Genomic DNA, 25,439 nt, shown 5'->3' on the forward strand with positions numbered 1-25,439 from the left:
AACACTTACATTTTTATTTCATTAACTTCAAATATTGACCAATTAAAAAATAAGAATGAATGAATGAATGAATGAATGAAAATGAATGAATAAGTGAATTATGTGACAGTATTATAATAATAATAATAATTAATGGGAATAAAACAATACAATTCAAAATAGAACAAAATGAATGTGAATAAATAATGACTGAATTTCTTTCCTTCATTTTTGGTCTCCCACTGACCCCCTCCCTTCATCTTTGCTTTGGAGTTCATTGCATTTGTGTGTGTGTGTGTGTGTGTGTGTGTGTGTGTGCATGGTGCTTCCTGCAAATTTCTTGTTTCCAAGGATTACGCATACACAGTGTTCAACAGAGATGATTACAGATCGTATATAAAACTCTAATTATGTTCACCATAACTGAAAACAACGAGCAACTGACGTTAATTACCACAAACCTGAGACCCTCACAGAGTCATTGAGAGTCTGATGCAAAACCACAAATGCCCTGAAGACCCACAGTAACAAGTGCCGCAGACTCAGCCTCATCCAAAGCCTGCAATCTTCTACAGGGAAAAACACAAGACTGCAGGGCTGCAAATCTGGATACTTCATCTCACTCAGACAATGGGATTCAGTGCAGGGGGCAGAGGAACGGTAGGAGTGTGGAATTCAATTTCTTCCTCACAGGAGTCACCTCAAGCCGTATATGCAGCTAGACTATATCACAGTTCAATCCCAATCCCAAAGAGACAGGAATATATCATCAGATTGTGACCATGGCAAAGTATCATGAATGCTTGATAGATACTATCTGTGGAGGCTTTGCATATTCTGTTGACGCATTGAATGGGAGGTGCTATTTATTCAACAAGATTAGTATAACATAAATACAACAACCTCAACTATTCAGATTTTCTCATCTATATTTGCAGCCACAATGAGCTTGATCTGATATGTGTTTTAAACCTAGATATGTGTAGAAAACAGATATGCATATTGTAAATGTTTGTGCGTGTATGTACATACACACAGACATTACAACAATTTAAATGTTTGGTGTTGGTAAGATTTTTACAGTTTTTTCAGAGACGACACTTATGCTCACCAAGGCTACATTTATTTGATCCAAAATACATTAAAAACGGTAATATTGCAAAATATTATTACAATTTAAAAGAGGTTTTCTATTTGAATATATTTTAAAATGTAATGTATTCCTGTGATGCAAAGCTGAATTTTCAGCATCATTACTCCAGTCTTCAGTGTCACATGATCCTTCAGAAATCATTGTAATTGTCACGAATCTGGTCCGTGGTTTTCCGTCTGCTAGCCACCGGATGTTGCCTTCCAGTTATATTGACACGGACTACATTTCCCATTATCCATTGCACTGATTACATACACAGCTGCAACCAACCAAACACACTTTATAAGCCATGGACTTCCTCTTTCTGATCGCAGAGTATTGTTTAGCATTTACCTCTGTGTCAGCGATAGCTACTTTACAGAGCCATTCCAAGTTTCCTGAGTCTAGTTTAGCCTTGTTCGTCTGTTTACCCGTCTTGATCCTTGCTTGTTATCTTGTCTTGTCTGAGCTCTGCCTGCCCTGAAGTTTATAGCTTGTCTTGGATTTACCCTTTGCCTTGCTGTTGTGGACTGTGTTTGCACCTCGCCTGGACTATTTCCTGTTTGTGGATTCCCCGTTTGCCTTGCCCTCAGGATTACGTTCGCCGTCGACTGACTCACGCCTATCTTTGGATTACTCTTTCGTCCTGTACTATACCTTTGTTGTTGTCGATCCATGCCTGTTTTATGACCACACCTTTGAATAAAGCTTTGCAGATGGATCCGTACGTTTCACTCCCTGATTACTCCGTTACAGTAATATACTGATTTGCTATTCAGGAGGCATTTCTTATCCTTATCAATGTTGAAATCAGTTGTGCTGCTTAATATTTTTGTGGAAATCGTGATTATATTTAGTTTTTCAGGATTCTTTGATAAATATAAAGTTTAAAAGAGCAGCAATTGTTTGAAACCTAAGGGCCAGTTTTACTAAACAGGGCAAATTACCGCGAGAGCGCAATTCCAAAACAGCGCCGATGGGTGTGGACATTTCTGTGAGTGATTAACTAACAACGCATAAATTAAAGAACACAGACACAATATCTCATTTACATATTGACCAACGCAATATACCAAGCACAGCGCAAATTAGCGTAGTTACAAATAAAGAATAAAAAAATAAAGAAACCACGGTATTTTGAAAATAACTGGAGGCCAAAAAATTAAGGGTTGCAGGTAGTTTTGATAGACGTGGTATTGTGTGACTCCTAGTTGAGGGTTCCAAGTCATCTTTTATTTCCTGAAGCAAATTAAAAATAATATGGCTTGGCAAAAGATAATGTGTTCCTCTGGCATTCCAAATAAATTAATATGTGTGGAAAAAATCCTCTCCCTTCCACACGCTATCTGTTCTCTGCAGTGCCTCCTCCTAGCAACAACAATTGCAGCCATTTCAAGCGCAAAATAGTTTAAGACGTGATTTCTTGGGGCATTAAATAATGGCGCAAATACCAGTAATTTGACAAGCGCAAACGTTAGTGAATCACATTGCGTGATTAATTTGAATTCTCTCCTCCCATAAATTTTGCGTCTGAAAGGGAAACTCCTACAAATGCATATTTAATAAGGTCAGACGTAAAATAACTGTGCCCACGCCTTTTCAGCGCTAATTTTTCACTGCACGTCTTTAGTAAATCCTGGCAGTACTATTTTAATGCCAAAAGACGGTTTGTGTTGGCGCAAGCTGTTAGGAAAACTGACCCTAAATCTTGTGTAACATTGTAAATGTCTTTACGGTCACTTTTGATAAATTTAATGCATCCTTGCTGAATAAAAGTATTAATTTCTTTAAAAAATTATACATGCTGACCCCAAACATTTGAATGGTGGTGTATACATAAACACAAACATTATACAATATATAACTTAACATGATGGTAAAATGAAGCATTGGTTAACAAGATTACACAAATTAATATAAATTAGCCATTAAATTCACCAAGTCACCCACATATCTGCATTATATCATTGAATGTAAGTACACAAACTCAACAAAACCAATATCCACTTTGAATATTAACTAATGCTTAGTACATATCACAGCATGCTTACTTTGCATTACAGGCAATCATCAACATGAATGTGAAAATGAAAACACAAAAACATGAATAAGTGAAGAAAAAGCCTCTTTCACTCCTAAAACGACCACATGCAATCATAACCAGATTTCTCTAACATAAATGGGAAAAATGAGCACAAACTAACAACCTGTGGTGTTTAAAGTGCTTGGCCAAGTTGTGTTTTGAATTAATCTTAAACCACCTCCTGAGATGGCTGAACTGCAATATGTCTCGAATGCATTTGAGGACATTTATACTTATTTGTATACTGGATTGCAGTTGCATTTTTATGAAAACATATCACTAAATGTATGTGTTTTGAAATCTATAGTGTCCATATAATACACATGGAGTCTCAGTTTTAAGAATGAACAGTTGATTTCTGTTGAACTGTTCAACAGAAATCAACAGAACTGTTCAACAGTTGAACTGTAAACCGGTAAAGTCAAGAAGTGTGAAACCCACCACAGTCCCTATCTCACAGTAAAACCTGCATTTGTTTTTGCAATTTACCTCAGCCGTGACATTTTGACCCCATTCTCAGACCTCTCCTCGGCCCTACAGTCCGCCACAACTAATATCACTGAAGTGGAACAACCGCTCAAGGGACCTGCTTTAAGTGTGTGTGCTGACAAATGCCTGTTTAAGAGGTTTTCATCCATTTCTCAAATGTGAATTGTAGGATCCCGACCAGAGTTGGGTATAATGCGTTACATAGTAACATTACTGTATTCTAATTACTTTTCCTGATTACGCAGTAATGTAATGTGTTATATTTTAACTTTATGTAATTTGATTATAGTTACTAATGTCAATAAAATTACATTACTTAAGTAAAAAATGCAGTGTTAAGAAATAAAATGAATTAAAATGCATTTTAAAATCATGTTTTGCGCATCGGTGTGACCTTTAATAAATCACCGGAGAATGCGAGCTAAAATGCAGACAAGTTGTACAACATTTAGATACAATGAAACTTTGCTGATTATATTTAAAAATGTTGCACCCGATTTCACATATTTTAGTCTGGTATTATAGTTTGGGAAAAATTCAACTAGTAAATGGGCAAGTTTATGTCACAATAACACTAATATAGCCTAAATAAAAATAAATGATTCATCAGAATGAGATCCTCCGCTTGATTAAGCCGCACATCGCATCGTGTTCTTCTTCTGAGGTAAATACAAAGCTTACTCCTCTCAGCGTGACTTCTTCCAAAAATGAAAAGCCTAGATGAACTTGATAAATCTTAACACTTTGTTTACAGAGGTGACGTGGGCGTTTACATGTTCGCGCATCTCACGTGGATGATTATCGCATAGAGCGCGATGTGCATGGGTGTGGCCACATTATAGATGAGCTCAGACGGGAAACACTGTACCTCCTTTTGGTTTTATACGGATTACTTTATCAGAGAATATATGTTTTCGACATGACTTACTTCAAATTTAAAAATATACACTTAAAGCTTTAGATATATTTCTCATGTCTGTGTGTCAAGTATTCGATTGAGTTTTCGTTCATTTTAGTCATGCATTTCAGAAAAATATTTGCGGAGACTAAGACTACAGAAAGCACACAATATTTGTTTTCTTTATTTTACAAAATCATGTTTTGTTGATATTGTCTGTATACAAATAAAAGTAGACCTTTTACAGTTTCAAATGATGTATTACTCATCTGTAATATCAAAAATGATGAAACATTATAACATTTTACATTTTTCGCTGTTATCAGGAAAACAAATGCAAGTGATCGTTCAAGTTGGTGTTTTGATACAAATTTTTCAGTAAATATTAAATTACTTAAAGAACTATGAGTTTCACTTTGTTGTTTATTTTTTGGGTTTGATAACTTGAAAAGTAATGTAAACTTGAAAGTAAAATAATTAGTAATCTGATTACTTTTTAAATGCATAATCATGTAATGTAATCAAACTACAATGATAGAGTAAAAAGAAACTAGTCAAAAACTACTCTTTTAGTCATTAGTAATTTGTAGTGGATTTCTTTTTTAAGTAACTTACCCAACACTGATCCCAACGAATCAACAAGCAGATTCTGGAAATATGCTAAAGGGAGGTTTTTGTTTGCGTCTGATTTCAAGGCATCAAATCTGCAAAGCTCAGAACTCTGCAGTTTCATAAATGTGGCATTAGGACTCAGTTTTAAGTGGATTCAGGCCCCTCAGACATAGATTAAATGAACTGCATGATACGGGGTGCTGAGGTCATTGACTATTAATTAAGCAGTTAATATGCAATGATCTTGGCATGCTACTGTACCTCTGATCCACAGTACTTCCTACAAGGCTTTATATGCTGCACAAGATGAATGACAAAAAACACCTGTATTGACACATAATCTCATTATGTCGGCCCCCGAGTTCATTGATCAATAACAATAAATCATTCAAAAGAACATAACATGAAACTCTTTTACTTTAAGCTCCCCAGATAAGGGTTGCAATTTTGAGATCTTAAATTTGTTACACTGAAGTGCACAATCTGTCAGTCAGTCAATACTATTGATTAGTCCAACAGACAAGGTCAGAATGCTTGACAGTTAAAATGTTCCAGAGCTTGATGCAACTAATTTCATGTTTAAAATCTTAGGGTTCTACAGCCAGTGACAATATAAAAGCGTAGCAGTTTCATCTATAGTGATACCTTCAAATGCACTCTGCTTTTAGAAATGAAAACCAAGGTTGTAGCTGTGGCTTAGTAGTTAGTGCTATGGTGTTCATCTCAGAAATCTAGGTTTGAATCTGGCCTGTGTTTTATTCTGATTCCTTTCTCCACAATAAAGTCTGCTGTCAACAGTAAGTTTGAAATGAAAAACTGAACTGTCAGATAAGAAATAACAGCACAAGATGAAGGTTTGTGATCATAATTTAAGCTGGGCAACTTTTTATTCCTGTGAAGACACAGATTTGAGACTTTTGAAGCCTGCATTGCTCTGGTACTTCTTTCCAGCAGTGCATTTCCACAGTAATGGAATAAACTGTCAAGAAGAAACAGCAGATTTCAGATATGGAAGAACATCTGAGCAAGATGGTTTATGAACCAATTGTCTGAAATCTGAGCACTGCTGGACAATCTCAATTGGCACTTCGCTGCCCTCTGTGGATGGAATGAAAAGCAGAAATGAAAAATCTGTCATCATTTACTCACCCTCATGTCGTTCCAAACCTGTATGACTTTATTTCTTTTGTGGAAGACAAAACCAACCGTAAAAAGCATCATAAAGGTAGTCAAATACAACCGAAGTTCCCTTGAGTATCCTGTTAAGAGCTGTTATTGGATCAGTGAGTCAAATTTGATTCAGTGAGTCAAACTGAGCTGGATTAGTGAATGAATCATTAAGACGATTTTGTGAACTGGATCAAGTTATTCAATTGACTCAAAAAAATGACTTTTGAAAGATTTGGTTCATTCCTCACAAAAAGCTATAAGTTTCAGAAGACTTGGAACAACATGAGAGTGAGTAAATGATAATAGAATTGTAATATTTGGGAGAACTGTCTCTTTAAAAAAGTTCATTGGGTTAGGCAGATGGCTCCAGTTGGCACATCAATCTGTTTTATGGGAGAGCAATAGGACGAACAGGTGCAGATGAATGAATAAAACTTATCTGAATCTTCAAAGGTGAAAAAGAATGAAGAGATTAATCTAAACTAATGAGATCACCAGACTCCAAAAATCATTAATTCAACGACATCCTCCCTAAACGGCTGTTAGTAATTTTCACAGAGAATGAAAGGTTCAACTGAGGTGGTTCTGGGTAGGGCTGAATTTCATCTCACTATATGTAAATTCCCTCTTAATCCATGACGGCTTATCCGAGGCAATGAGGTCAGTGACTTTGCATCCTGTGTGAAGATTTCCACCATAAAAGCTGACACGCAGAGAGAATCGACATTATATCTCAGGTTCCTGCTGTTGTTATGGGCTCATTAAGCATCTTTAACGCGAGGGAAAAGACGTCTACTCTGAATCTGCTGGGGGGATTTTGAATAACAGACTCCTGCCTCTGTTACCTGCGGTGATACGGCAGGTGTGGATAACTGATTATAAGACAGGCATTTCACAAAAGCAAGCTCAGCAAAGAGGAGAGAGATATCCTGCTATGTACTTTTGATCATCTTGGGACAGCCTAGTGAGCATAATGGGAACAGTAGCACATTGCTTCAGGCACAGTAGTGCAGTGGGAGAGACGGGATATGAAGGAGACCGGAACCTGGAGTGCGTTTCTGTTCCAAATGCTACATTTTTTTACTGTTAAGACAGTCTCTTACTGAATTCTTTGGTTTGTCGGAGGTCAACTGGGTTGTGCAGTGTTGGCTAAGCAAGCTCCAAACTTTGTCCCCCCCAAAAGAAAAAAAAAAATATGACTTTGTCATGTTTATAAAACATTGCTCTGTTTGTTTGAGCTTCCTGGTCTGCCTGACATAGCAACAGTAGTTCAACCAATGGTGTGAATCTGAGGTGGAGCTATCTTTTGCTCTATCCAATGGCAGATGGAAGGAATCTTGATTAAAGTGCCACAGAAATTATAAACTCCACCTTCAATGGGACAGTTCAGCCAAAATAAAAACTCATAATTTACATAATTTGCTCACCTTCTTATTCATAATTCTAAACCTGTATTGCTTAATTTAAACTTTGAAGGAAAAAAAGTATCAGTGTATGTTTTCCCAAAAAAAATGAAAGTCATGAGGATTCAGAGTGATGTTATTTTAGTGTCTGTGTATATATATATATATATATATATATATATATATATATATATATAATTTATAATTTATTTTAGTTTCAGTTTTCCTTTTAGCATTTTTTTATTTATGTAAAATTTATTTTGTTCTTAAATTTATTTATTAGTTTTTTAATCTATTTAGCTTTAGTTTACTTCTATAATTGTAGTCATTTTTTGTACTTAAACGTAAAAATGACAGTTAAAAATAAACTGTTGCTCTGACAACTAACTGAAATTAAATAGCTTGAAATTGAAGTTTTTCATCTAATATTTATATATATTTTTTCAGCTATATTTCAATTCACAAAAATTATTTGCAATTGTTTACAATAACAACACTGGTCCAATGTTGTCCAAAACATTCATCAAAATTTGACAGGTTTGGAACAACAATGACAGATTTTCATTTTTGGGCAAATGATACCTTTCAAATTCAGGGCCAGTTATAACATTCAAACATTCACTGCACTTAGATTTTAGGGTTGATGATTGATTGATAGGACTTGTCCTAGAAAAATGTTGAATTCCTTTTAAATTTCATTAAATTAAAAATAAAACGCCAATTCTGCATCCAGCTCAATTCAAATTAAAGACCTACAATTCTGAATTCTGTCAAATCCATTTCAAATTCATAAACATGAACTTCTCCTTTCAATTCTGACATAGAAAGAAAAAAAAGCCACAAGAATCTATTCAAAGGATGACTAGGACTTCTAATACTCTGCTGCTTTGGACAAAACATGCCTGCTAAATATCTAGTCGTAAATATTTGAAGGTTTTCCTAAAAGGAAATCAAACCGCACAACACTGATCTACTGTTTTCTAATAAACAAGCACTAAACTAGTCTGTCTGAGTACAGTACAACACATGAACAGCAGGCGAAAGTCACACACACACACACACACAGCTTCAGTTTCTCCAATCATGTAACAAGATCACTCAGACTGATGAGACATCTCAGAGAGACAGATTGTACTATTTTAAATAACTCATAACGGCAAACCAAACATGAATGGGCGCGTGGTTGTTCCCAAAGGAAAAACGAGTGTTTGTTTTCCCTTTCCATAAAACTGCTATTTTATCTGAAGCAGCAAATTGTATATTGCCGTCATTTCTCATGATTATTGTTGCTTATGCACCATTTACATAGAGATTGCATTGCCATGCTATTGAGAACGGCCTCCTAAACACTACGGTAATGATGTAGTGGGGTTTCAAATGATGGAGAGGGTCACTTTGCCACGCTGCAAGGCTCCACTGCATGCCAATCAGGCAGAAAGACGAAAATTAATAGCATCTGGTTACTGCTTGTTTATTCAAGAGTATAATTAACTGCCAGTTATTACTGTTCTGGAGACAGTTTCGTTTCTAACTCGTGATAAGGGGGACATTTCAAATGCAAGAAAGTGTAGATCGTGTCAAAGGCTGATTTGCATAGAATACATTATGAATTTTCCATAATGACGTTGAGTTGACTTTTATGTTTGGCCTTTGATGGGGAAAAACACACAAGCATTTTTAACACAAGTACAAATGTTCTTTTTGTGTAATTAGCTGCTTTGAAGGATAAAGTAGTGTCAAACTGAGTCTACATAATACTTCATTATTTATCACTGCCGTATTTGACGTTATTTTTTGATAAGAAGTACAAAGGCTGTACAAAAATTCAATAGTTGAACAGTGGACTTACAATAAAGCTAGTTAGGAAAATACAGCAGAGTCCAGCAGTTTCATGATTTCAATGCACTTTCAGTCACAATCAACAACAGGGTGCTACACACTTGGTGAACAATGTGTTCTGGTACAGATGCAAATACTACTGACTTATATTTGGATAAGTACAATTATTTAAAGGTTATAAAGAATTTTATATATATGTTCATGTTTAAAGATGAATGAAAATCAATAGGATCCAGTTCAGAGTTATTTTAGTATTATTTATATACTAGTATAGTATTTATTAATATTTTAGATTTTAATTTTACATTTTAAATTAATTTTTCATCCTAATGTTGGTTTGTTTTAATATTTTTGTTATTTTAGCTATTTTTAAATATTTATATTTAAGTTTAATTTATCATTTATTTTAATTACTTAACTTTAGAAATGTTTCACTGGCAATTAACTGAAATAACATTTAAGTTTTCAATTAACTGATTAGACTTTATAAAGCAGAAAGAAACATTAATAAACTGAAATTCTGCATTTATTTGATATTGTTCAATTATTCTTACATTTTTATATTTTATTGACCCCAGTTTGAAAACCCCTGCTTTAATGTGCCTTAGAGTACCTTTAAATATTATAGCAATAAATGTGGTAATCGTTTTGTTTTTATAATTTTATATGCCCCTCTATATTTACAAACCCCATGCAGAATCTGTAAATAAAATATATATAAAAATACAATAAAATAAGAAAACTGAAATGACAATGCCTCCTTGTGCATGTCTGAATTAGTGTAAATTCATTAGCAGAAAATATTTTTAAAAATAAAAATTATTCATTAGCATAAACTTTATATAAAACAATTTTATAAATAAATGAAAGCCCTCATATTAAGCCCTTGTTTAAATCCTACTAAAGCACGTAGGCTACATTCAGACAGCTGAGCACGCGTGCGCACACACACACACACACACACACACACAGGGGGATAAACACACTTGATGAGCCTGGAGGAACGATGTTAATCGCTCACATGTGTCTCTTCCTTTAATTGTATTTCCATAATTACAACATAATTAACGTGGCATGTCCGTGTCTACATGAGAAAGACACACTGCAATAATAAATCAATCACTCAGGACGATGTGACCATGATGTGGTTGGTTATGATGTTCTTCTGGGACGGCACGGTGAGTCCATTACTGGACCTGTGCCTGTAATTATGTCTCTATATCAAGGCCCATTCTTTTCCCTCTACTCTCTTTCTTTATTGATAAGCTTCTCTGTAATTGTGGTTTCCACTGGACGTGTGCTTACGGTAATGCTCTATATTATTGCAGGCTTGTGTGGGAGGGAAAATGGGAATGTGAGCCATTACTGTGAGACCTATGTGATGTAAAATGAAGGGAATTATGGGTTAACAGCAATAAGCAGAGAAATCTAAAGCGGTGTGAGTGTGAATACAGATTTTTAGTTCTGAAATGGTGAGTTCTTTGAGGTCACAATTGAACACTTTTTTTTATCTTCTTCTACATCCTGACCTTCCTATTTCCTTGACTATTCATTTCTGTGTAAAATCGCTGAATAATGGACAACAAAACATAAGCTCAGCTCGACTTTGATGGCTTAGATTTGACAGAATGGAACGTGGGGGTTGAGGTTTTCAGATGTGTCCTTAGAATATAGCCTGTTTTTTTTTTATGTTACTTGACCTTTCTTCTGTTGAGACGGCGATTTCCCTTCCATCTCTGTCAAAGCATGTAATTCAGTCTCACTGATGTTTTTTGTATAGCAATGCTGGTCAGCAAACTCAGAAAAAGCTTTGTACCTTAAATCAGTATGATGCAATATGTAATTTTCTTTTAAGATCCTTTTTTTTTTTTTTTTTTAATGCATCAAAGCAGACATCATAGGAGGAAAAAAAATCTTGCTTATTTGCAACAAGATTTTGATGGACTTTGTAGGCATTAGTTACTATTTTCAATGCAACTTCCTACCCAGTCCAACCAGATCATTTACTCTAACTAACATACAAAAACAGGTTATTTATAAACGCTAAAATGTTGACATGACATTTACATATTAATAGAGATTTGTTTAGCAACTTGGCTATCCCTGATTAATAACAACGTGATTTATGCTGCAACAGAGGTAATTTATGTATAGAAATCTGAAAGGTACAGTAGCACATATAGCCTCTTTAAAGGAGTAGCTCACTCAAAATGAAAACAGTGTCATTTTTTATTCATCTTCATATAAGTCCAGACCTGTATTTTGTTACATTTTTTTTTACTGGAACAAATTTTTTGATTAATAATATGAGAGTGAATAAATAATGAAAGAATTTTCATTTTTGGCTGTGTTATTCCTTTAGTTTTACATCACTAATTTCAACCCATAAATCCATAATTTGCACCACAAGAAAACTTATCTAACATAATAAGGGGACTTCAGGGAAAAACAAAACATTAAACAAAAAGCAACAAAACAACAACAACAAAAACATTAAATGACATGAAACAAAACATGGAACAAAATAAGAAAAACAAAACAACAAACAAAACAAAACATGAAACAAAAAACTAAATGAAACAAAACATGAATCAAAAATAAAATAAAACAATAATAAAACAAAAACAAAACATTACACAAAAAGCAACAGAACAAAAAAACATTAAATAACATGAAACAAAACAAAACAAAACAAAACTTTACATAAAATGAAAAAATAAATAAATAAATAAAACAAAACACAAAACAAAACAAAACATTAAATAATATGAAATAAAACATGAAACAAAAAAGAAAACTAAAATAAAATGTTAAAAAAATCCGAACACATAACAAAATAAACAAAACAGGAAACATTAAACAAAACAAACCTTAAAAATCACAAACAAAAATAAAATAAAATAAAATAAAATGCTGTCAAAGTGTAGAATATATCCCTTGAACACAAAGCTATGTCGCACTTTTGGTAAGAAATTCAATTCAGTCAGTCAATCAGTTGCGATCAGTGAAGCGAGACGTACATCAGAAGATAATCTGGAGCACTCGTACAGAAACACATTTCAGAATGTTCGCTGGAAGCTTACCGCTTTCTCGTGAGATCTGAACGAAAGCCTCCACACCGCTCTCTCCATAATTCCCTTCAGAAGCCAGCGTGGAGACATAGTTCCAGCCCATGGCGGTCACGATGTCCAGCATGGCCTGGGCCTGATAGGAGTCGGGCGGCACAACCCGGGAGAAGAAGTCGTACCGAGTGTTATCGCTCAGCTCCGGCGCTGTGGATGCATAGCTGATCTGAGGGATCTGTTAAAGGAGAGAAAGAACAAACTGTTACGCAGGAGAGATTTTAAAGATCACATTTTCTAGTCCAGAGCCAAGAGGAATACAGGAATATAAGGAATAGTTCACCCAAAAATGAAAATTAGCTGATAACTTATTTACCCTCAATATAAGATGTAGATGAGTTGGGTTCTTCATCAAAACAGATTTGGAGAAATGTAGCATTACATCACTTGCTCACCAGAGGATCTTCTGCAGTGAATGGGTGCCGTCAGAATGAGAGTCCAAACAGCTGATAAAAACATTGATCAATTAACATGTATTGAAGTGAAAAGCTGGGTGTTTTAGATTAACAAATACATCATTAAAGCATTTTCAATTTAAGCCATTACTTCGAGCTAAAATATGAGTTATCTATCCATAATATTGCTTTCTCCAGTGAAAAACATGTTTCTCCTGAATCAGGAGAGAAATATGCACCGATTAATTACTGTTTACAAGCAGAAACAGTCCAAAACAGTTTTAAACAAATATGCTGTTGGATTTTGATGCAAGAAAACAAGAGAGGATGGATTTTTTTCACTGGAGGAAGAGTTATTATGGATTATGGACTGGCGAGAAGCGATATTTTGAAGTTAAAACACCTTATGAATTTGTTTCGTACAAACAGCTTTTGCTTCACAAGACGTTCATTGATGGACTGGAGTGTGTGGATTACTTGTAGATTATTGTGATGTTTTTATCAGCTGTTTGGACTCTCGTTCTGACGGCACCCATTCACTGCAGAGGATCCATTGATGAACAAGTGATGTAATGCTAAATTTTTCAAAATCTGCTTTGATGAAGAAACAATGGCCTCTTGAATGGCCTGATGGTGAGTACATTTTCAGCAAATGTTAATTTCTGAGTAAACTATTCCCAAAAAGGTTTCAGACCCAAAAGAAGCTAATATTGACTCTTTCACGAGAGTTAATCATTAAATTCCGCCTGAAGCAAAGTGGAAAATGCAGAACCAATTAAAGCAAGCAAAGGTGGAGCAATACATATGCAACCTCCAAAACCGCTTTAGCCCAAAGCTATTGATGTGAACCTGTAAAGTGACGCTAAATGTGAAACAAGACCAGGTAACGAAGACAAATAAGTACGTGTTATGGTAGAAAGAATGGAGGTGAAGCCTGCCAGCAGGCAAGCTGGGTAATGGCTTCTGGTGGCGATTGATGGTGTGATTGATTTCTCCTCAACCAAAAGGCCAGGCTGTCAGCCGGAGCCCCAGAGGCTGCGCTCATCAGCATTCACCACAACAGCGGCGCAGGAGAGAACCGGCCTGCAATACAAATGCCACTCACTGGCTGGCGAATCGGGTACCGACGCTTTTTCACCCGCAACCCCGGTTAGCAGGCTTGTAAATACAAATGTCACGTATGTGTTGACATGGGTGAACATGTCTGTGCGTGTTATTTCTGGGGAGTGTTATATCGAACGTGCAGCATGAATGCCAACACTAGACTTCACACCTTAAAAATAAACCTTTTGTCTCGTGATTATCAGGTGTTCATCGACAATATAGTGTGATATTCCTTACTACTGTAGGTTAAACACTATTTCAGGTTAAATATAACCATTTACTCGCCTTCATGTCTTTTCATGATTTTCTTCCTTCTACAACATATTTTACAGAGTGTTTCAACTGATTTGTCCATATTATGGAGTTTAAAAACATTGGTCCCCATTGACTTTCACTGTATGGGAAAAATGCATTTTTCAAGAAATCTTCTTTAGCGACTCACTTGCAAACAGCAATTTTAGTTTATAAAAATGTTTTTAAAGCCAGATATATGAAATAATAGAAATATATCTCAAATAAGATGAAATAATACTTTTATTAATAATGAATGAATAATGAATCTCCTCTCTCTTCCTAAAATAATATAAAATAAAATAAAATAAAATAAAATGTAAATAAAATAAAATAAATAATATTAAATAATTATTATTATTATAATAAATAATACAAATTATTGTATAATAATGAATGAATTATGAATCTCTCTCTCCAACAGTACTTCCTAAAATAAAATAAAATAAATAATATAATATAAATAAAATAAAAAATAAATAAAAAAAGTATTGTATAATAATGAATGAATAATGAATCTCTTTCTGACAATACTTCATAAAATAAAATAAAATAAAATAAATCTGAACAGGCTTTTTCAGCAAAGTTTTGATCATGTTGAAAATTTAGAGGCCTTAGAAATTTGAAATTTATGTTTGCTTTATGGGTTAATATGTTAAAAATAACAATTCATCACAAAAATAAGTATCCATAATGAAATATGATTGTAAATAAACCATTGCAAATAAATCTGTAAAATAACAGAAAAAGTACTGGCAGCTCATTACACACAACATTATCCATTAATTTTACGGACATTTCTGTTAACTCTAAAACACAATGCAATGAAAGTGTAAAATTCAAAATACTGGGAAAACACTTGTAAAAAAATAAATATGGAAAAATTTCTTCATATTATACAGTATAGTGTGCCCTTTTTACAGATATTTCTTTTTTAGAGTGCAGAAGTTCACAAATGTTGTCCCACATCAAAGTTGTCATTACTATTTTTAACTTCATAACTCATGTAAAGGCAGTCACAAAAACACGAGCTTCACATTTCTGCTTAGAAAGTCTTTCCTCATAGAGATCCATCATAAGTGCATGACTGTAAACCCGTTTTTGTTCACTTTCACAAACGGAGGGTCTGAATGTGGTTACAGATGCTGTCGAAAGATGTCAGATTAATTCACATGTGCTTTTTGTATGGCTTCACAACATTTCACATGTAATGACATGCTTTCACATGCAAATTTGAAGCTTAAATGCCATCTTCGTCTAGAGCGATTACCGTACGCACATGAAATTCCCATGTTTTTCTGTTCATCGGAGAAAGACGAGATGAATGGTCCATGGAGTAACTTTTAAAAAGAGGCAGACTCTTTAAAACTGTTTAAACTCTGCCCTGAAGGTTCGCTCGGGAACATTTCATTCAGCAGCTCAAGCGAATGACAGAAACTTTAAGGAGCTCAAGAAAGACAGTGTCTCTCTGTCTCTTCAGATGCATCCTTTCAGACTTCAACCTACAGTGTTTTGAATTTTGCTGCACGGCAAAGGTTAGACTCAGAAATGATGCCTGTAGAACTTAATTTCACGCTCATGTTTCCAGTTTAATAAAATATTACAGAGTCACAAAAGAGATGCACAGGAGACTAAAAACCTAAGACTTTTGAAAGCCTCCATAAGGGAAATCAAATGTGATACTTTCCATAAAATAATATTATATCGCTGATGGGGAGAAACAAATTAACCTTCATCAGCACTGCAATAATATTTCCTCGTACAATGCAATCCAGAAGTGCATAATAGTGTGCAATTTCCATTGTAAATTATATGGAGTTAAGAACCCATAACTGTGCGGATTACTTTTACTTCCAAAAAGTGAGAAGCTTTAACTGTGAAATTTTGCAGAATTTGTAATTTCAAAATAAAATAAAATAAAATAAAATAAAATAAAATAAAATAAAATAAAATAAAATAAAATAAAATAAAATAAAATAAAATAAAATAAAATAAAATAAAATAAAATAAAATAAAATAAAATAAAACTGCTCTTTAAAAGACTTTTGAAAAGTAATTTTACAGTATTTCCTAACATAAAATTGATTTATTAGGATGAATTATTTGATTTAATTAATAATTAATATTACATTGAATGTAATCTAACAGTAATTTCCTACAATAAAATACAAATAATTTGTTTACTTATGATTAATTATTTGATTTAATTAACTGTACATTTGTATACCTATTATAAATGAGAGAGACTAATTAGCTGTTAGATTACAGTCAATAATTATAAAATCATTTATATACATTCAAAACTTTGGCAAGATTTAATAGCAATTTCTTAAAATAGAAAAAGAATTAATTGAATAAAATAAAAATAATTATTATTATACATAGTAATACATTTATACACCTATAATTCTATAAACGACTGTATATTTATCTAATCTAACAGCTAATTATTTTATATTTTACACACACACACAGAGAGAGAGAGAGAGAGAGACACACACACACTCTTTTGTATTTTATACACTATACAGTACATATTATATTATACATATTATATAATAATTCACTATGCATTTTTTTATAATGCAATGTAGGCAAGGAAAACCTAAAGCGTCTACAATATCCGACTCATCTGTTTTATATGAGAAAGTTTCAGAAGTTCAGAAGTTCAAGATGGTTTAAAGCAATTGCAACACATGATTGCAGCATCAGCTACAACCGACGGCTGTGCAGATGGCAGGATCATTTTACTGTCTGTGCTTTTGCTTTTCCAGGCCTTCGATGAGTATGAGGGACATATATATATACATATATATACAATAATTCTGAGCGCTACTGTCATCTCCAGACATGGAATGAGCGTAAGGAAGCGGAAGAAAGTCTTTGGGATTTTCTAGATTTCTCAAGGGATGCAGCATGTGTTTTGTACTCCATATTACCTACAAAGTGCACTGCTGCTCCAAGTGAATAGACTACATACAGACATTACTCTCAGTCTTACAGATACCTGCAACAGTCAAAGAGTTATTAGTTGTTTTGTTCCAACAGTTTGCTTTCTCTGTGACCTTGGTTATAGTATTTTCACTATTCATTATCCACTATTCATTTTCACTATTCATTTTAACTATCAGGATTTCAAACATTCTTCATTAAAGCCTTGAACCAAATAAAACATTTTTTTATCTAAATGTACTTGGAAGTTGGCACAAAGCAGGACCGTGTACTTGATTTGTTTAATGAGACTATGAACTACCTACCTGGTCTCATGGAATTTACGTACCTGGGTGCACTTTTTAGCGTGACATGAAATATGTACCAATAAGTACATATCACTGCAGTTTCCAAAATAAATGAACACGTTCACACAAATTTACAGAGTTGCGATTAATAAAGCGTAATTTTCGCACAATTACTTGAAGAATATCATGCTATGACTTCAAAACAATATTAATATGCTGGGAGATTTGAAAACTGATGCATTTGAACGTTAGCATCGCACACATCCAGCTTCATATCTATGGGTTTTCATAGATGATAAGTTTGTTCGGTAGCTCACGGAGTACGGAGACGGACTTAGGAGACGAGAAGCACTGGTTTGAATCCCGTGTAACTACGGTTCGACAAAGCAGTTAAAATCTGCGTAAAAGGAAGTTCAAATGGCACAGTTGCATCAGCTAATACGTTTTTATATCAGTTTTGCATTTGTTAACACTACAAATGCAACACTAACACTGGATTTGGTGTAGGGCATATTTCCAACACGATAGAGCATTAACCTTTAGCGACAGTCCCCGGATATTTGAATTCTGAACCCCCGCAATACGTATCTGAAGCAACGTAATACAAAAACAGCAATACGTACCAACATCTACGTAATAAAACGTGCCAGGGTTCACATATTGAACCTGTGTTTTAGCGCCACTCAGTGGACATTTCTATTTGAAACTGTGGCGAAACGTGCAGCAAGGTACGTAAAATGGTGTCGCACAAAAAGTGCGCAGAGGTACGTTTTTTTATGAGACCAGGTTGGAACTACAGTCCCATAAACCATAATGCATTTTACTGAACAACTGTACGATATTAAACTATTCACATAGGCATTTATTATAAGTATAAAATTTGGTAACACTTTAAGCCTTTATGTATAATGCATTATAAAGGGTTATTAAAGGGTATAATGAATTATATGTTTTCATAATATGCATTGTAATAATTATTATCTTGTCTTAAATAATTATATCCTAATTTAAAATGCATAGTGTAACAATGACTTGATAAGTGTTACAATGTATTAACTGTGGTTATAATTATTCACGAGATTGTACATTATAATGTGCATTACAAGGCATAATTAATGCATTAAAACTACTTTTATGCATTATACAAAAAGGCTTTAAGTAGTGTTACCTAAAGTTTTAATATATTGTATAATCAAACACTATTGCTGAATGTTTAGATACAATTTATATCTAATAATCAGAATTAGATAACATTTTTATACAAATAGTTTTATTTATATATAAATAAATTAAACTGAATCAAACTGAAGTTACTTTATTTTAGATTTAATTCATTAAAAAAAAAGTTTTGGAAACTTTACTTCTACAACTTAACTATACTGCACTCCTCTTGAGATCCTTATTATTTTTATGATGATTGCAAATATAATATATATTGAACATAGTGATATTTTAGTATTATTTATATATTATTTATTAATATTTTGAAATAGATTTTATTTATATATTTTCAGATTTCACTCTAATTTTAGTTTTAGTAATCTCATTTGGTAAATGTTTAATTTTTTTGTATATTATAGTAGGCCTGTTTATTAATATATTGAATTTAACCTTTAGTTTTACATTTAATTTTAATTGTTATTTTATTAGTGTTTTTATTCCGTATTTTTTATTTCTATTAAAGGTGCCATAGAATGGAAAACTGTATTTACCTTGGCATAGTTGAATAATAACAGTTCTGTACATGGAAATGACATACCGTGAGCCTCAAACACCATTGTTTCCTCCTTCTTATGTAAATCTCGTGAATAAAAAAGACCACTGAAAAATAAGCGAATCAGAACATAACACGACTGTGGCGTAACAGTCTGGATCACTAATAGTTACGCCCCCAACATTTGCATAACGTCTAGGCCAGCCGCCAGCCGAACCATCAGAAGTTCTGCAGGTATTGTAAAGAAACAAGCACGGACAACAGCAAAAATGGCAGATCATGGAAATAAATGTTATGTTCCAGGCTGTGCAGGGGATGTGAAGTGCAGGGATGGGTTGGTGTCTGTATTCAGAAAGGCACGGAAAGCAAATAACGCATTCTAATAAAATAACGTGAGCCACTAAAAGGGACATGGTTAGCTTGCTAGCGGTAGCCTGTTACATTACAGTACATAAGATTTCACTTACCACATAAACAAAGTAAGGAGAGATGACTGAGGATGATGGCGAATGATTTACAGATCCTGAGCACCACTGACAAGCATCTGATCTTGTAAAATGTGTGGTAAGAACTGCCGCTCCATAGTATAAACAGAGTTTGTGCAATGGCGAATCTCGAAAGTGAAAGTGAAACTATAACTATAACTATCGATCGTTCCTGATGCCCGCATTTTATATACAGTATAATTACTCGACGATATAACTGCGAGAGAAAGTATTGAAATATATATTTTCCTCCCTGTGTTTCCTTCCTGCTGTGAGCTACTGAAATGAGCCGCACTGTGAAACAGCCAATCAGAGCAGAGCTCAACATTGAGCCGCACTGTGAAACAGCCAATCAGTGCAGAGCTCTACATTATTATTCATGACCCTTCCAAATAAGCCAATACCAGACCATTTCATTGTAGAGACAAATCCTAGGGTTGTAAATGGACAGGTAAAACTGTTTCTGCCCATTTTTTTGCCCTTACCTAAGCCACATACCTGTAGATATCAGAGAACAATTTAAAATACTGTATCAATGCATTCTATGGCACCTTTAAGCTTTATTATTTTATTTTATTTTATTTTTGTAATTTTAGTACTTAATTTTAAACATTTTATTTCAGTGTATTGTTTTTTTTTTTTAAATGTAAGTTTTTCATCTAATACTTATAATTTGTTATACTCTAGCTTCGCTATTACTTATTATCATCAGTTATAAGTAGCTTGCAACAAGCTATAAAAACACACCAATAAGTTCATGGCGCTTTGAAATATTATCTATAACCAACAAAATTGAATGATGTGCAATTTTTAAGCCTCATACCTGAAAATTAAAGCATTTTGTTTACCTGTCGTTATCTTTTTAATCTTTACAAAACAAAGCACACAGTCATCTTTGTTTGCCTCCATAATGGAGCTGTCAAATTGAGAAAAGCCCTCACTGCTGATAGATTACATTCAGACAATACTAATTAACCTCTCCAAAGACCTTTATTTAAAACCCTCGCTGAAAGAGAAGTGGACTCAAATTGCTATGGAGTGAGCGATGCTTGCGCTTAATCATTCACTCTCACTTTCCCTCCTTGGCATTTTTCGACACATACAAAAGTGCACACATGCCACAATTATGTATTCGCCATCCTCAACAAACGTTTCATATAACGGTGCAGAGCTACAAGTTGCTAACAAAGTAGCTCAGCTCAAAGAAAAGAGAATTAGCATTAGCATTAGCATGAAAAATAAAGTCTGTGGTCAACATTGTAGAAACTTTCCTATTTTGTTCTATATCATAAATTATACACTGTTATACATCAAACCCGCATTTTGAAACCACTGTGTGCTTTAAAAATATACTTATAGCGCTATTGACCTGCGGGAGGTATTACTGCTTCATTTTTAACAGGATTTAATTAAATTACATCAGATCTGGCAGCTAAGCTGTATGTAAATATGCATCAGGTTCATGGTCTTAATGCTGTGCCACGATGGGAGCCACCGAGCAGGTTTTGTCTACTGAGGTGATATTTATTTAGCAACCCTGATGTCTCTTAGGTTGGCTTCATGCACGGCTACCGCTGTTTGATCTGGGGCACCTAGAGGAAGTTGTGCAAATGTCAGAGTTATTTGTTTGACAGACAGATGTCACCATCCTCTTCCTCCGGTCTGGCCATGGGAGGACAACATCATGATGACTGAACTGATATATAGGCCTATGTGTGATCTGCGTATGTTGGTCTACCTAATTTGTCACAACGTGACATTCAAAAGCATTAATAACAGGTCACAGCCCTTGTAGCAGTTAGCACATGCGGCATTGCTGCGTTCCTTGCGAGTTCTTATTTTATTATACATTTACAATTTCATATTTCTTTCCCTATCTTTCACTTCCCAACAAATACAGGACACTTATTTGCGTTAGTGCTAGCAACAAAACAAAGAGGATGTGCACTGTGTTCAGTGTTATTTTAGTCTTTTTTAACATTTAGTAGCTTTTATTTTTATATTTCAGTTCATTTTAATTTTAGTTTAAGTTTTGGTAATTTTATTATGTTATTGTACTTTTTATTAGTTTTGTTTGTTTGTTTTTAATATATATATATTTTTTTTTTTTTAAGTTTCAGTTTAAGTGATATTTCTTCAACTTAAACTTATTTCCATTAGTTGATAAATAACATTTGTGCATCTAACATTTGTAAAATTTTATTTCAACATTACAGTAAGAAAAAAAAATCTGTAAAAAAATAAAAAATAAAATAAAAATGATAATGTCCTGGCAGAAAATTAGCAGTATTTTGTTGTGTTAAGTTTACAAACACTTCTTTCAACCTTACAGCACAATGAAATACACATTACATTACATTATATTACACATTACAGACTTTTCCTAGTGTTTTATATCAATTAACAGAAATTATTTTTATTTAGTATTAGTTTAAGTTACAATAACAGCACTGATTATGTTGTGTCCTCATTTATAGTAGTATTTTTAGGCTAGCTTGATCACATTTCAGTTGTCAACAGTCCACAAAATGCACACAAACTACTTTTTACAAATTATTCAATTAAACTATATGGCACTTTAATTAACATGCCCCAGTTGTAAATTTGAGGCTCAAAGAATATTGCAATTTTGAAACATCGCCAACACTTTTTTTAAACGATCATTTCGCTCTGACTCAAAGGCAGCATTACCGGTCTTCTCTCTACTGTGCCTATAAAAAAAGGTTCAGGAAAGAAAGAAAACATAACACTTGACTAACGGCTTTTTAATTTTGAATGTAAAGTGAGTACAAAATTGTTCTACATTTTAAACTGTAAAAAGTGATAAGTTGACTTAACTTAAAAAAATTGAGGAAACCCGTTACTTTAAAATTTTTAAGTAAATGATAATTAAAATAATAAATAAATATTATAATTTTTAGAAAATTATTATTTACTTAATTCTTTTAAGGCAATGTGAGCAGATCCAACTACAGATTACAGACATTTCTTCAACCAAAAATCATGTTGGATTTTTCATGTTTTATTACTGACTTATATTTTAAAGCAACATGGATAAGAAAAGTGACAAGATTCAGTATTAGCCGCAAATTTCCTTCTCTTTTAGATGCTAATAGAGCTAGATGTGTGATAAATATGCTTTAATATACTCTACATTTGATCAGTAGAGATTCAGAAGTCAGAAGGAACACCATGAAGACAGATATAAAATAAAACATCATAATTTCATATTAAACAGCATAAATGCCACTTAAAATGTTTAAAACACAATTATGACACTATTAATTACCGATAACAACTATTTATAGCCCTTTTTAGCCCTCATTCCTTGCCTTGATAATTACATATTCATGAGCAAAGCCAGTGGCCACTCCCACTCTCCCATAATGCACAGATAGTGCATATACAGTTAAAACAACCTTATTTTTCTGTTTGACTTTAATTAATTAACATGATGGTAGAGCTTGGAAGTGTGCTTTAATATTCTGAACATTTAATCAGTAGAGATTTAGCTGAGTTAGAGAGAACATCATGAAGATGAATATCGAATAAAACATCATGATTTAATATTAAACAGCATAAATGACACTTCAAAGATGTGTAAAACACAATTCTGACCCTATTCATTACCAACAACAAATATTTATAGCCCTTTTAAGCTCTTATTCCTTGCCTGGGATGACTAATTACATATTCAATGAGGAAAAGCCAGTGGCCACTCCCACTCTCCTATAATGCACAGATAGTGGATAATACACTTCAAACAACCCAAAAAAAATTTTTGTTTGACTTTAATTAATTGACATGCTGGTAGAGGTTGAAAGTGCGCTTTAAAATACTAAACATTTAATCAGTAGAGATTCAGCTGAGTTAGAAAGAACACCATGAAGATGGATATCATGGATATCAAATAGAACATCATAATTTAATATTAAACAGAATAAATTCCACTAAAAGACCTGTAAACACAATTATGACCCATATTAATGACCACCAACAACTATTTAGAGTCCATTTAAGGCTTTTTTCCTTGCCTGAGGCTACTCATTAAATATTAATGAGCAAAAGTGGACACTCCCACTATGCATAATGCACAGAGAGGCCTAGAAATAAATTTAGTTAATAGTTAATTTTAGGTTTGACTTCAATTAATTTACATAACTTTGTTAAAAACTGATTTTTTTTTTTTTTTAAACTTAAAACATTTAAATCTGATCATTTAAAATAAGGAAAAATCACATTTTTGTGGTGGACAGACCACAATAAAAGTTTCACTATCAGGAGATGTTCTATATTTCAAGTGTATGAACGCAATGACATTCAACTCACTTTAGCTCCTTAATACTGAGTATAAAATTGATATGATGACACCTTATCTGAAGGCCATTGTACAGAAGCCCGAGCAGTGGATTTAGATAAGCCTCGACCGAGCGAAGCCGCAGATATCGCACGGGCGAGGTAGATCATTCTCGCACGCATTGTCATCCCACCGCCTTTCATTCTAAAATTACACTCCCACTGTGACTGAATCCACAAGAAACCCCCAACTATTTCTGACGATTCTCGGGAGTTTGCGATGCAATTCTCACTCCGGCTCGGACGGCCTGCTTGTGCGGTGCTCAAACACGCAGCATGTGAGAACTGCCACTTGTGTGCCATTTTCAGCCTCACACCTCTGCTCTCCAGAGACCGCTGTCTTAGCTGAAGTGTGGAATCATGCTTTCGCTAGTGCCTGCGTCTCGCACCCCGAGCGCATAAAAGCAAGCGTGCACCTGCCATACACATGCTGAATCTTTCAAAGGACTCTGGCCTGGATGAACGTTGAAGGCGTCGTTGACGTATTGCAGCCATCTTTAAATCATCTGCGTTGAGACCAGCGAGACCGAAAGTGACAGAACGGTGGTGTCTGGAGATATATACAAATATATCCGCTAATGTTCTGCTCTAAGAGATATCTCGGCCCTTCAAGCTGATAAACGCTGTTTGCTTAGGCAGAACGCATCTGAAGTAAATGGAAGTGAAAGCCTGCTTTGGGCAGGATAAGATGAAACAAAGAGATGGTAGAGAACTGAATGTTCAGTCCAAGGAGAAGCGTGTTTGGCTCCACTGTTGATAATGTTATAACACCAGACTTGTGGTGCATTTGTTCACGCTCCGTTTTCCTCAGAGATGCGATGTCTTCATGATCCGAAGCTCTCTGTTTCTGTTTCTGTTGCAGGACAGGTGTACAGCTATTTCAAGTCAGTGGCAGCTAGTGCTTTATAAGAGATATAAGAAAAATGTGCTGTTCTTCTGTGGAACACTAAAGAACACTTTTCATGTCCTTATTGAAAAAAATGAAAGTACTATAGTGGCATCAATGGTTCCATGATCAACCTTTAACTTCCATGGAACCTTTTTGTTCCAAAAAAAAAGATTCTTTATAGTAAAAATAGGATCTTCAGATTATTGAGTTCTTCACACTAAGAAAAAATGGTTCTTTTA

At 34.1% G+C, this 25,439-nt stretch overlaps 1 protein-coding gene across 4 annotated transcripts in view; it reads right to left on the reverse strand.

The window, feature by feature from the left end:
• The window catches only part of grm8b (glutamate receptor, metabotropic 8b), a 164,244-nt gene that overhangs the window by 96,134 nt on the left and 42,671 nt on the right, over positions 1-25,439 (reverse strand). For 3 of the 4 annotated variants that reach the window (XM_058767697.1, XM_058767694.1, XM_058767695.1), the window contains one exon: positions 12,689-12,905. In XM_058767697.1, coding sequence (XP_058623680.1) covers positions 12,689-12,800 — 112 coding nt within the window. In that variant the 5' untranslated portion in view covers positions 12,801-12,905. Of the gene's footprint in view, positions 1-12,688; positions 12,906-13,043; positions 13,147-25,439 lie in introns of those variants that run through there. The other variant, XM_058767696.1, reaches the window with a different exon arrangement.

This window comes from Onychostoma macrolepis, chromosome 25 (assembly GCF_012432095.1).
Source record: "Onychostoma macrolepis isolate SWU-2019 chromosome 25, ASM1243209v1, whole genome shotgun sequence".
NCBI lineage: Eukaryota > Metazoa > Chordata > Actinopteri > Cypriniformes > Cyprinidae > Onychostoma > Onychostoma macrolepis.